The 13,421-nt window shown below is 39.7% G+C and overlaps 2 protein-coding genes across 2 annotated transcripts; both read right to left on the reverse strand.

Moving 5' to 3' along the window:
* Window positions 1–811: 811 nt before the first annotated feature.
* On the reverse strand, window positions 812–5,159 carry sf3b4 (splicing factor 3b, subunit 4; the record flags this gene model as incomplete). The annotated part of the gene is made up of 6 exons (XM_079231558.1): window positions 812–1,148; window positions 2,111–2,272; window positions 2,464–2,622; window positions 3,356–3,898; window positions 4,012–4,140; window positions 5,126–5,159. The coding sequence occupies 6 exons, from the start codon at window positions 5,157–5,159 to the stop codon at window positions 979–981; spliced, it is 1,197 nt and encodes a 398-aa protein (XP_079087684.1). The 3' UTR covers window positions 812–978.
* A 3,532-nt stretch (window positions 5,160–8,691) lies between these two features.
* Window positions 8,692–13,419, reverse strand: lix1l (limb and CNS expressed 1 like; the record flags this gene model as incomplete). Its single annotated transcript, XM_079232394.1, has 6 exons — window positions 8,692–8,943; window positions 9,487–9,564; window positions 10,002–10,097; window positions 10,199–10,339; window positions 10,677–10,840; window positions 13,080–13,419. The coding sequence occupies 6 exons, from the start codon at window positions 13,417–13,419 to the stop codon at window positions 8,692–8,694; spliced, it is 1,071 nt and encodes a 356-aa protein (XP_079088520.1).
* Between the last annotated feature and the right edge of the window lie 2 nt (window positions 13,420–13,421).

Genomic DNA, 13,421 nt, shown 5'->3' on the forward strand with positions numbered 1-13,421 from the left:
ACACACACATCAGGCTGTGTAGAAGTGCACTGCAGGAGAACTTCTGTCTAAATACCAGCAAGTTGAAGAGTCTTAAAAAGCTACCTCTCATTGAGACTGGTGGAACATTTGAAGTATTATGAAACTAAACTACACTTTTTTTGTATACTGTGGTTACACCCACTGTGCTAATCAACAGGCTTTGTTGGACCATGTGAGGGAGAAAATCCTTCATTTTGTTTTGGGGAGCACCGATTCATATATTATATTCGACGGGCCTATAGTTTTCGTCCAAAAAGCCAGCGATGAAGTAGTATAAAAAGTAGTATGCACAATGTAAAAATACTCAAAGTAACAATCCTGCATTCATGTAAATGAAGTAGGGTACGGTGAGAAAGCACACATTATGCAGAACGGCTCATTTCAGTCTTATACTGTACATATGTTGAATATGTAGCATGAATTAACATATACATATTTTTATGTCGTATGCGATCTAGGTGAGAGTACATATCTACTTTATGTATCGTTTGGTACTCAAAATATAAAAAGGACAACTTCTACCCATTCAATTTGTCACGATCAGATCAAACTCCCCTCCCGGGACATAACAGTACTGACATCTCCATTTAACTTAAGTGTACCAACAAGAAATGCCAGTGAGTAGGCAGCCACGGAAACAGGATTTTCTTTTTTTAAAACATCTATTAACAATGTTAATCACACTTTTACTTTCCCTTTTGTGAAATGTCAAAATGTCTGCTGTGAAAAGGGTCCATTACCATGGGATTCATAAGAAACACACAAATCAGAATAAGTAGTATTAGTGGGTGAGAAACTTGTACTAAAAACTTTATTCGGCGAAGGTCTTCATCTGTACAATGACCAGAAAAAAATACAAATGGGGTTAAATTATTGTCACTATTACAAAACTTGAGTAGATCGTAAGATGTTTAAAAAACGAAAAAATGAGAGCCCGTTTCCACAGCTCCAGACGGATTATGGTGGCATTGGTGCTCTCATAGGAACGCGGGGCGGGACACCAGGGGGCCGTGGAGGCATCGGAGGTCCTCTCTGGAAGCCAAAAGGAGGACGAGGAGGAAGACCACCGCCGTAGCCAGGTGGAGGCATGGGAGGAGGCCCTCTCATACCTGGAGGCCCAGGGTGACCTGAAAAACAGAAGCAAGAGGGTCACGACATGATTTATCTTTACCTTTGACTGTGTGCCATCACTACAGCCAAAAGGTTACCACGGTAAACAATGTTTCAGCATCCTCAACAACAATCAAATGCCGAAGTTCAGCGCTAAGAGTGAATATCGTTCGTTTTTTTTTTTTACCACTTTGCACTTGCAGGCATGCAGCAGTTAAACTGACAAAAAAAGTGAGGGGAATTCTTTATAACAAAAACAGAAGGTTTTACAAAAATATCTGCAGATACTAACACTTGGTGTTAGTCTTTTAAGCAGAAATCCCTGGGCTTTACCGATTTGAGAGGCTTCCTGCAGCAACCTCTAGGTTCATACAGTGCGACATGACTGACATCTCAAGATATTGTACAAAACGTCATTGGTCGGTTTTCTGTTGGTATAGGCAGCTTATTGGTCGAAGAAGAAACAATCATTCCACCTAACTTAACTCAAAACAGCTACACAAAGTCAAAATACGTGGCTGCGATGCAAAATGCACAGGTTGCTAGTTCTGTATCATTTCTGCATAATATTCAATATTTATCTATTCTATATTCTGCATTTTTGCCTCTCCAATCTGAAAAATGCACGGTTTCATGTGATGCGCCTCTCATGATGGTCAATCGTTACCTCTTTTCAGTATTTGAAGTAGAGATATATGGTGACAATGTCTTTTAAACATCTATTGTTCAAGGACAACCCAGCAACACAATAAGGTTTACCAATAGCAAACCTGCTCATAAAAGATCATTTGTCAAAGTAGTCCTGGCAACATGGGTATGTGTCAATACTACAAATCATCCATTTGGCTGCATAGCCAATATGTAGAAGTATGGTAATCCGCATTTAATTTCTCAACAAATGGCAGAATTAGTGTTTTTAAGATGAAGACACTTTCTTTTATTTCACAACAAAGATTCGAGGAGATGCCACGCTGCTTACCCATGGGAGGTCCGTACGGTGCTCTGGGCGGCATGCCCATAGGCGGGGGCGGGGGCATCCCAGGTGGTAGTGGTGCCCGTGATTGATTTGATCCCGGGGGAGCAGGAGGTGGAGGCACCATGCCAGGAGGACCAGGAGGGGGCATGGGCATCTGAGGCATACCTGTGTATCAGAAACAATAAAGTCTACAGGCATGCTCCAGCAAGGAACTTCTTTCCTAGTTTTTCAAAAGTTTTTGGTGTTACATTACAGTATTTGAGGACGCATAGATCTATTACAGATGTCAGTATACTTTTGCATAACGTCCCACCTGCAGCCACTGTGGAAACATTTGAATCTTTAACCTCTAGTACCTGGATGCATGTTGCCAGGAAACGGTGGATGTCCGTGTGGAGGCCCACCGCCGCCTCCCTGTTGTACGCCTGCATTAGGAGGCATGGACATTGAAGGGGGCATTGATGGAGGCATTGATCCAGGAGGAGGAATATTAGGGAAACCTGGAGGTGGCATGCCTGCACAGAAAAAAAAAAAATTCCAACTTATTATTTCATATTCTTCTGATACACAATTCATTGGTTAAATGCTATAGTCATCTTGGCCATGTTTTTAAAATGTCATTAGTATCTCATAAAAGGGGCTCATTTGTCAGCTGTCATGTTCACTTTTAGTTACAGACTTCAAACAAGATTAAATCAAATTGATTTCATTATCGTCTACTATAAAAGACGCATCAGTCGGAGAAGCACACCTACAGAGTTCTACTTCCACATTGTCGCCCCTAATGAGACCGGTTATCGCTCTCATGGCAGTCACCACAATCAACTACTCAATCTATCACAATTAATCAGAGGCATCTGCTGTATATGGAATATGACAGGCTAAAAACCAAGAAAAAGCAACACCATCCGTTACAGCTTTGAAAAAAAAATATATATATATTGAAAAAAATACAGAAGCTTAATAGACAAATCTGCTGCAGAAAGTGTCACATTCAGGAAATGATCCCGATGCAAAGCCAATCATACAATCGCCAGTTTTCTCACGTATCAAGCGCTACCGATATGCACCATACTACATTATGTTCTCTGTGAGCACATAACCTGAGCTTATCATCTTTTGCGTTATTACTAATGGAATACTTCCTCACTGGCTGATGAAGAGAGGCATTGCACTGCAACGGTGTTAAATGATGAACTATTGAAAAGAGAACACACGATATGTTTAGCCACAGTTTTACGGTCATACCTGGCATGGGCATCCCACTTCCCATTGCAGTTAGAACCGGCGTCGGAGCACTCTGAGGCGGTGGAGCGTCTGCAAACAGCTGATGTGGCCTGTCTGCCTGCGAAAGAGGGTTTTGTGCAGCCAGGAGGCGCTCTGCAGCCGAGCCATGTCGCTCTCCTTTGGAGTCTTTCTTGAAGGCGTAGGATACTGTGATCGGCCTGTTACAGAGGTACTGGCCATTCATGGCCTCAATTGCTGCATCTGATGCGTCAAAACTGGCAAAATTGATAAAAGCATAACCCTTGGAGTTGCCGGTGTCTGGGTCTCGCATGATCTTTGGTGTCTGGAGGATCACGCCAAAGGCACTGAATGTGTCATAGAGCAGTTTCTCATCAATCTCTGGATCCAGATTACCAATAAAGATGTTTGCACCCACATCCAGGTTTTTGTTGTGCGCAGAGGCCTTATTAACTCGAATGGGTTTGCCGTAGAGCTTTATCATATTCATGATTTTGATGGCATAGTCAGCATCTTCTTCACTAAGGAACTCGACAAAGCCATAACCTGAAAGGGAAAGAAAAAATTGCAAATTAAATTTGACCCGAACTCAAAAAATGTAGGGGTTGTTTTGTGACTTGACAGTCACAGTTTTAGAGAACATTAGCTATGGTACTGACCTTGGTGTTGACCAGTAACCCTGTCTTTGGGCATGTGCGTGTTGACCACAGGACCAGCCTGCAGGAAAAGCTCCCATAGTAATGGCTCCGACACTTTCTCGTCTAAGCCGCCAACATACACAGTGGCATCTGAAAAAAATAAATAAGAATTTTAATTAAACTTGATATTGAAATGATTTGATATGCCCAGATTAAACTAAATTTAACACGGATTGGTGATTTGTAGTGGTAACCTGTGATGGAGATGTGTCATTATTTTTATTCATAGAAGTGAACTTCTTACATACACACACACACTATTCAACTTTATTATATAATATTACAAATAAAAGGGTAGACATTTTCCACAAAGAAACTCATTGAGCCTGTAAGAGTAATTGTTAAAGGGCATTTTGTGGCTTTTCAGTCCTTTGGGAAATATAGTTGAATACCCTTTTGAGAATGCAGCTGGGGTACATGGATCTTAAGAAATACCAAGATAATGATGTAGCATTAGTAATCGTATTACTTTTCATAGTTTTAAAAGCTAAATAATAAAACTTTCTTATCTTTTATTGACTGTTCTAACTGAAGTAAACAATCATGAATGATCTAACCTACCCTACCTATTATTACAGTTATAACACTAACAATAATAATAATTATAACTTCCACAGACCATATGCCTTGCAGATCAAACACTGTGTCAAAGCACCTAAACCGACTTCCCAAAGATAACAAAGTGTAATCATTTGTTTAGCTGCTCATGGTTAACGCGAGGTTGCTAAGCTAACTTTAGCTGTTAGCCAACAGGAGGTCGCTCTACTTCTAATATGCTCACAGCTGCCATACTTCGAATTGATCAGAAACCAACTCTACACATTGACTCTAATGCAGCAAACGAATAGAATATACTAAAGTTAAGTTAAGTAAAACTTAAATTAATGGTACAATTAGCGGCAAACCAAGCTAACAAGTGAGCACATTTCCATGTGATCGACCGCTTGTTTACCACAAACTATCAGTTAAACAGGTCTTTAAAACAATGTGAATAGTTTGACGCGCGGCGCACAATGGGATTCATTAGCTACTTTGGAGGAAGTGTGAAAACAAGGGTTTACAATGACGTCTTTACCTTGGTTTCTCTCTGAAATTGGTCCCGCTGCCATGTTGAATGAACAACGCCAGACGAGCGTCTTTTCTGAGGCCCCGCCTCTTCCGGTCCGCGTGCCGGATGCGGAAATAAGAAAATATAAATAAATAATTTAACATATTTCTGAAATCGTTTTTAAGAATCTCTTCTTAACTGAATAAGCTACATTTTATATAATTTACAGTATAGAAAAAAAGAAAGTGACAACACACTTCAAGTGCTTGGTTGTAATATAATAGGCTGTGCTCTCTTTGGTTAAAGAAGTGAGTAACTTTTACATCAAACCAAATATTCTTTGTTATTTTTAACTGAACATAGAACAAATAACATACATTTCAACTGCATATCCACAATAAAGGCTAACATCACCCACACACTATTAACATCACAAATTCACATACTTAAAAAGGAACCAGGAACTCATGAACATTAATATTATTCATAAAGCTGGCATTGTCTTTATAACACAGCTCAAGTCGAAATATGTTTTGCAGCACATTATCAGTTTGTAAACTGTAAAATATGTAAAATGTGTAATTTTAATGTTTGTGTAAACCTAGTTTTTCATGAGTGTAAATTACACACGTTTACTAATAAACCAAGACAAACAATTATCTAATTAGAGTTACCTGGTCCTAGTTCTGCACTACGCAGTAAAATAAGTGATATGACCAACTGATAAACATTTGTATGAACCATTTTATTACATCATATAAATCTACTAAAAGTATAAACATGGAATACAAAATGTTCATAGAAAATACATACAATAAGGGCCCTCGAAAACACTGTTATAAAACAATACTGTATATGAAACTTATAAAAACATAAACTTAATCAACATAACATGCATCAAAGCCAAAAGATGAAAAGCCCAAGGTATTTTTAATAAAAGGGATAGCACAAATTGTTTAAAAAAGCCTTCATTTATAATGATCACAAAAAAAGGTCAAAGGCATTTGTAAGAAGAGTATTCAGAGAGTAATGGTCTGTGGTCAAACAAATAACAAATAAAATCACATAATAAACATCTAACTTAGAAGCAAAATGCTAAAAAAAACAAACATAAAAAAACAACAAACCACACCACACAATTCAAGATCTCCAGCCCCATAATTGTACTTGAACTTTTCAAATCTAACCAAATTGGTTCATGGGACAATAAAATCCCTGATGTGTTTAGAAAACATATCTGCAGATTACATTTTTGGAGCAGGAGTAGATAAAAGTCTAAAAAAATGACATAAAAGGGTTCAAGATGCAGAATTGTGAGGTCAAAGTGTTCATTCTATCAATTAAAAAGTCTATTTTAATATCTCAGTATTTACTTAAGAGAGCTGCATGTTCCTTTCCAAGAAGACAAAATTAGAAAAACATTTTGTGCTGCACACATATTTTGCAAGCCGAGTACCAAACGAACAATATGTATGATTACAAATGTATACCAAAAGGTAGTAAGATTGAATAAATCCTTCATAATCTAATGTCGTGTAACATATTTAAGGAATAATTTCACATTTTGGGAAAAAATGCTTCCTAACTTTCTGGTCGAGAGTTAGGTGAAAACATCCCACCTTTATGCCAATAAGCGCACTGCCTGCTGCGCTATATGTAAAGCACAGATATGAGAACGGAATCAATCTCTCCACCAAAAATGTAATAAGTAAATTTCCCCAAATGACCAACTATTCTTTCAAAGTAACTTTACTGTAACAGTAATATAACATGTAATCCATCATTTTAACTTTACATGAAATTACAACAACAACAAAAACATTGTAAAGCAGAGTAGAACATCTTTTAAAGACCTCATTTAATTGATGAATCTTTTGAGTTTTAACTTAACTGTTGCAATGCAACAAATTTCATGAAGGCACAATGATCCAGCAATAACATAATACAATTGGATCTGGCTTTAATGATACTCCATTTCTGCTGCTTTGTTTTTTATTTGCTGTCTCCCCAAATGTAACGTAATCAGTTCCTTCTGTTGACAATCCAGCATTCAGCGGGGAGAATGAGCCCTCCTGCTGTTTAACCTGCATAACTCAGTGCTCACATTTCCATCCAACCAATTATACTCTCACTTCCATGGGGTCCTCAAAAGGCTACTCACTGAAATGCCTTCATCCGTATAATGTATTCAATACATTTTAGATATATAGAGAAATATAAAGATATCACATTTATAGTATAAACGAAATCAGGTCCTTCAACATTAAAACATTTTAAAAGGTGATAAGTGCGAGTTACATACATTGTGTATAGCCTGTGGATATACACCAGCACTGCTAACAAACTGATTCTCCTCCCCATAAGTAAAAAAAAGAAAACGTAAACCACAAGTGCTGGCAGTGTTTTGTATCGACCACAATGACTCACACGTGACGAATCAGCTTGTTTAAAACAAAAGATTCCTCAACTTTTTGGCCTGCACATTTTACCCCCAATCCCCTTCTATTCTTTGTATCTGCTGAGATCCCAACCTCCATTTTAGTCTCCGAAGCAACAAGTATTTGAACTCCTCTAAATGAAGCACATGACCAACACAACCTGTATCACAAGACTAACGTCTTAGTCTAAATGTTAAACAGCATCACTTTGCAAATCCTTTAGTTGAAAGCCCACTGAAAATATACATTCAGCTAGTGTCATGGTCACCGAGCGTACAATGCACATTAAAATAGTCAAATGCCTTCAAAAAGAAAACAAAAAAATCATAGTGATGGTTCAATATCTGATTTTTCAAAAACCTGAGCTGTTGTCAGTCACCTGCTGACATTTAAGCAAAGTACCCACAAATTATTAAATAAGCAAATAACAATGTTTTCAATGCTTACTTGAATTTCTGGTATTATTTGAGAATGCAATTTCCATATATTTACACTGTATTCTCATTACAACAGGGAGAGTTTGTGTCCCCATGAAGGAAGGGCTATAAAGTGGGATCCTATATCCCATTGTAGATTTTGCTGTTTTTGTGGTGACATTTTAGAAATATTTGGATTATTAATAGACCCCAAGTACTTGTCATTGAGGTTTTAAGACCCATACATTCTACCTCCTTTACTTGCCAGAGTCCAAAATACTATACACAAGTAAACACACCCAAAACAAGAAAGAAACAAACTTCGACGGTCCTTACATTAATCAAATGTGTTTGATTTGATGGGTCGTATTAACTTATGTCCCGTACATTCACCGAAGAAAGGCAGGCTGCGTGTTTCTGTAGGTCTACTTTGAGTAAATGAGCAGTATGAAATAAGGAAAAACATATAAACTCCAGTCAGTTGGAATGCAAAGCAAGTTTACAGGTAATAAAAAAAAAAGTTATCCTGTAATCACTAGGCACAAAGAGGTAACGCCTACAGCGTCATGTGTTGGTCTTATGGACAGATGTGCATACTGTAAGTCGAGGCCTGATTACCTGGTCCTCAGATAAAAAACACAAGATTCATACGAAGCACCTTTATATCTATGAAGGGATCAATACTGTTACCAGGAATCCTACGGAGTGTGAAGGCATGTTTCCATAATGGACGGCAGGTTTAGTGTGAGGGCAGCGTGGCAGTGTTGGCTGCATTGAGTTGGCCCACAGCTAACATCAGGATGTCTTTCTTCTCTTTGTAAAAACGCAGTTCTCTGCCCGCCAGCCTGGCGTCCTCCAGTTCTCGCTCCGTCGACGCCACCTCCAGCGCAACAGTGCTCGCTACACTCTGTTCTCGGTTCACCCAGTCAGCGGCCATCTGAGTGCGCATGTCATCATCCAGAGCCCGGTGGGAATAGTGAGCCAGCACTTCCTGCAATTTAAATAAGAGAGTGAAAGCTAAGTGGTCTTGTCAACTCATTCAAAAGTTCAGTGTTCCAGCTGCCAACTCAGTTTTTAGCACCACAGCAATCCTTGGCCTCATATTACCTCACATCAAATTGATCCCACTGAATGTCACACAGTGTTAAAGGTGATGGAAAGAGAGCCCTGGTATTGGATCTCTACTCGATATTGGCAGATAGCCTGGAGGTATAAGAATTTGTCAAAAGAAGATTTGGTGCTTCCATAATTGGAACTTGCTGTCACCCGTTCAACAAGAGAATGAGCTTTAATGCACCTAGAGATTTTTTTTTACTCAATCTTTTTGCTAGCCTTTGTTAGTAATGCTTTTTCTGCCGTGACATTATTTTCCAGCTTCACTCTGCTCTCTCGCAATGCCCCCAAAAACCTTTAATCTGTCTGCACAAGTCCGGAAAAGATTTGACAAAGAGTTTGTTTGTTTAGGAAACTTGATGAAGAGTGATGAAAGCTACGAATGCACCTGGATGATTGTCAGTGAGATGAATGACGGTACCTGTCGGGAACACTGTCGTTCTCTCATGGCTTTGAGACTCCCGTTCCAGTGCAGCAGCTGGAACACAGTCATCAGCTCCTGAAACACAAACAACAGCCAAGCCAGAGGGAATTAATAACTGTGCTCGCTTCAGGACACTCAAAAATGTAGCAACTCCATTTTACAAACCAAGTATGCTTCCTTCAGATTCCCTATTTCCATTTATACATTAAAATGTTCTGGCTTCAAGCTCCATGCTTTTAGTCAAAGAGAAACAGGTCACATGTTGGCTGAAACTACTCTATGTTACGCCAGTGGAGTATCTAGCTCTTGGTGTGCTAGAGGCACACAAACTAGAAAACTCTTTAAACATGTATCTGGTCTCTATCTTTGTTACACTTGCATACATGCGGAACAAATGTCAAACGTTTTAACACAGCATCTGGGCTCAAACCTTGCCAGTGCTATTTTCACTCGACTCTAGTGCGTCTCAGGAGCATGAAATGATGCTTCACACGACACAGAATGTCACGCACCTGAAACTCCAGCATGGATTTTCCTTTGTTGGACTCAAGCATGAATCGAAAAGCCCCAATTCCTGTGTTGGGATTGTCAGCCTCTTCTCTGTTTCCCTGGAAAGAACTGCTAGTTAATGTCAGCGTGTCTATTTCGATCCTTTCTTTGTTATTTATATATCACCACAACATAAGCACACAACCTCTACGTAACTTACATTGAAGGACGCCAAGGCCTCACTGACGCTCTTCTCAATGAAGTCGTCTGTGATCCGTCGAGAGGGATGTTCATTGAAAACAGAGTTCATCAGAGCAATCTTGGCGGCGCTGCGTCTTGCCTCAGCCTTGGTGGGACAGAACTGTCAAACAGTGAAGAAAACATGCATTAGTGGTCAGATAAAATCAGAAACACGGATATGCAGCCGAAAAAAGATAACGCCAGTGTTTATGTGGAGTTATTAAGCTAACGACAGTGTCCATAGACCTTAACTTGCTGTTTTGAGGTTGTGCATCCATATTTGTTATGTTGCAGTTAAAAAGATTTTGGAATGTTGAAACATGGCACTAATGTGACATTTTTCTTACATTAATCGTCCTGTTTCAAGGGTTTCTCCAACACGCAATAATCATTTAAACAAAACTCCATCTCTGTGATGATCTTATCATAATCGTGCTAAGAAGATGCAGACGAGGTACCTGGAAACTCCCAAAGCAGCTGCCCCCGGGAAGGCTGACATAGCAAACATATGGAGGGTTGCTGGATGGGACCATTTCATAAACAACCAGAGCTCCATTACGCAGGTCGGCCCCTCTGGTCAGCTTCATCTGCCAAAACTCCTGTAAGGCTTCCACTACGTTTACTGGAGGGCAAAGAGACAAAAAAGAAGCCTCGTCACAGTGTGGTATATCAACAAACTCTAAAGTGCCATTAGTCCCTCAATGTGCTCGGAAACGTCCTCTGAACACAAAGATAGAAAAGGGTGGGATGAAGGTCATCTCAAGGATGTCAGAGGTTTTTCCTGAAAATATTTAGACGGCTGCTCAAAAAACAAACTGCAGGACCTCAGAGGAGCTGCTTAAAGAAACACTCCCTCAGCGCTACACTGTATGTGCTCATGCAAGAAAGTTACAGTCCTCCAGAAGGAAAACAACAACAAAGAAAATCAGTAAAAATAAGTCAGAAATTATTATTTGGGTTTTTGATCTGCAGGGAGATGTGACTGCAGCCAATGTTATTCAGGGCTGGTTGACTTCTGTTCGCCTTCAGCTCTTTCCTGCTGAGCTCTGACTGTTTGATACGAAACACAAGCAGCCTTTTAGGGCTGCAGCTCTGCGACTCATGAGGCCTCTGTAAAGAAGTGGAGACATATTCTGACATCAGATATAAAAATCCCTAAACTGCAATGTTATTGCTCTTATTGTTAAGAAAAAGTAAAGTTCACTATAAACTGTTCTCTTGTCTTAAGCCAATAAAAGGAATAACGTGTGTGCTATTGAATACACCAATTTAAGTACAAAAAGTTGTTTACTGCGATTAATTACACAATATATATATATATATATATATATATATATATATATATATATATACATATATATATATATATATATATATATATATATATATATATATATATAATCCATTGTGTACTCTGTTGTTTACATACATATCCTTCCAACAGTTAACTTATGCTGATGCGACGTGCATGATGAGTTATGGGATGTCCAGAAAATTCATTTCATTCATTCAGTTGCCCTAAATCAAGGGCCACCAAAAGCAGGCTCAACACACCACATTCAGACCAAGTTATTTTTGAGCATTGAAATGCTCCAGGAAAGGGATAAAATAGAAAGACAGGAAATATCAGGAGATAGTGGAGGAACACATGGCCCGGACTCAAGCCCACAATGTGGCCGTGGCCTGGTATCACTCAGCATATGTATCACAGGGAAAAGTAAAAATAAAGTAAGATTATTAAATGTATATCAAACATGGTATGACATAAAATAATAACAAAATAAATCATAACTGACAGAATGACTTTACTTTGGGATGTAGAATAAATGTGGAAAACACAAATTACAATACAATGTAGGGGAAATAAATAGTGCAGAATGCCCAAATATGACACACGCTTTTCTGTATAGATGAGATAATTTACCAAACACATTTTCTTCTCCAGATCAAATCACAAAATTGGAGCTACATTAAGATCAAACTATAAGCAGCTTTTACGGTGGTGCCAATGTTGGCGGTGTTAAGTAGCCTAAATGGGATAGAGGGAGGAAGAAGCTGTTAGTCTGGAGGACAGAGGGACAATCTTTTAGAAATAAATCCTATTAGTGGACAGGAACACTTGTTTTGGCTCAACAGCATTTGGTGTAATGCTTGTTGTATGCATAGTTCTGTCCAAAGTGCTGTCGTGATAAACAAATATGTTTAAACTTTAATCATAAATATGGAACATCAGTAATTCATGCTTTTTTCTCTAAAACGTTAGCGTTAGGTGTGCAAATTACATCCATCTGGCAATATTTACAAAGAGGAATAGTCAGGAGAATAGGCAACATACTTTGATTAAAAACTACATCTTTGCTACTGACAATAAGTCGCGTGATATACAATTACAGGACAGGAGAAGTACTATGTAAAAACAAGTTAATACTCTAAAAGCTTATTGTTCGTAAATGTAATCCCCTTGTCTGAGGTAGTTAATCCTTTAATGACGCTAATGTTACTATACGTGTGTAAATATCAAAGGGAAAAGTTTGATTCCAGAAATAAACATTATTGTGCCATTGCACCAGATGAAAATCGCCAAAACACGGTAAAACATCATAAAGTCGGTATATATAAAAGTATGTATGTAATGTTATGTATATATATTCTGACACAGCGTAGCCAAACATGTGTACTTCACAGGGATACAACTTTAGCATGTTTCTTTTTTGTTGCTACTTCGCTTCCAAACGAATGGCGCAGCTGAAAGTAGCTTTCTGCTCCTCACAACTCCTCACAGAACAATATGTCACAGGTTACCCCTTTATCTCCGTTATCTCGACGTTATTAAACGGAGCAGTGTCGCCCCTGGACGTTACCTCTGCCGTAGCCCTGCGTGTGTTTGGCGAAGCTGCGGACCACCGCCTCCACCGCCTCCTTCAGCACCGCCGGGTTCCCCGGGTTGCAGTGCCCGCTCACCCCCGGCCCCAGCGCGGCTCCGATGCCGCCGTACAGGCTGTGGAGCTGCAGCGGGGGCAGCGGGGGAGGAGGCCCGGACGAAGCGGCCAGGGAGGCCGGGGAGGGCAACAGCGGCGCGATGGGCACCGTCACCCCGGGCCGGAGCGAGGAGCGGAGGGTCCCGGTCGGTCCGGAACCGAACCCGATGCCCGGCTGCAGCCTCTGCGGGCGGATGCTGTCCGGCATCACGTTGAATTCCATTG

This window comes from Taurulus bubalis, assembly GCF_910589615.1.
Source record: "Taurulus bubalis genome assembly, chromosome: 16".
Lineage (NCBI taxonomy): Eukaryota > Metazoa > Chordata > Actinopteri > Perciformes > Cottidae > Taurulus > Taurulus bubalis.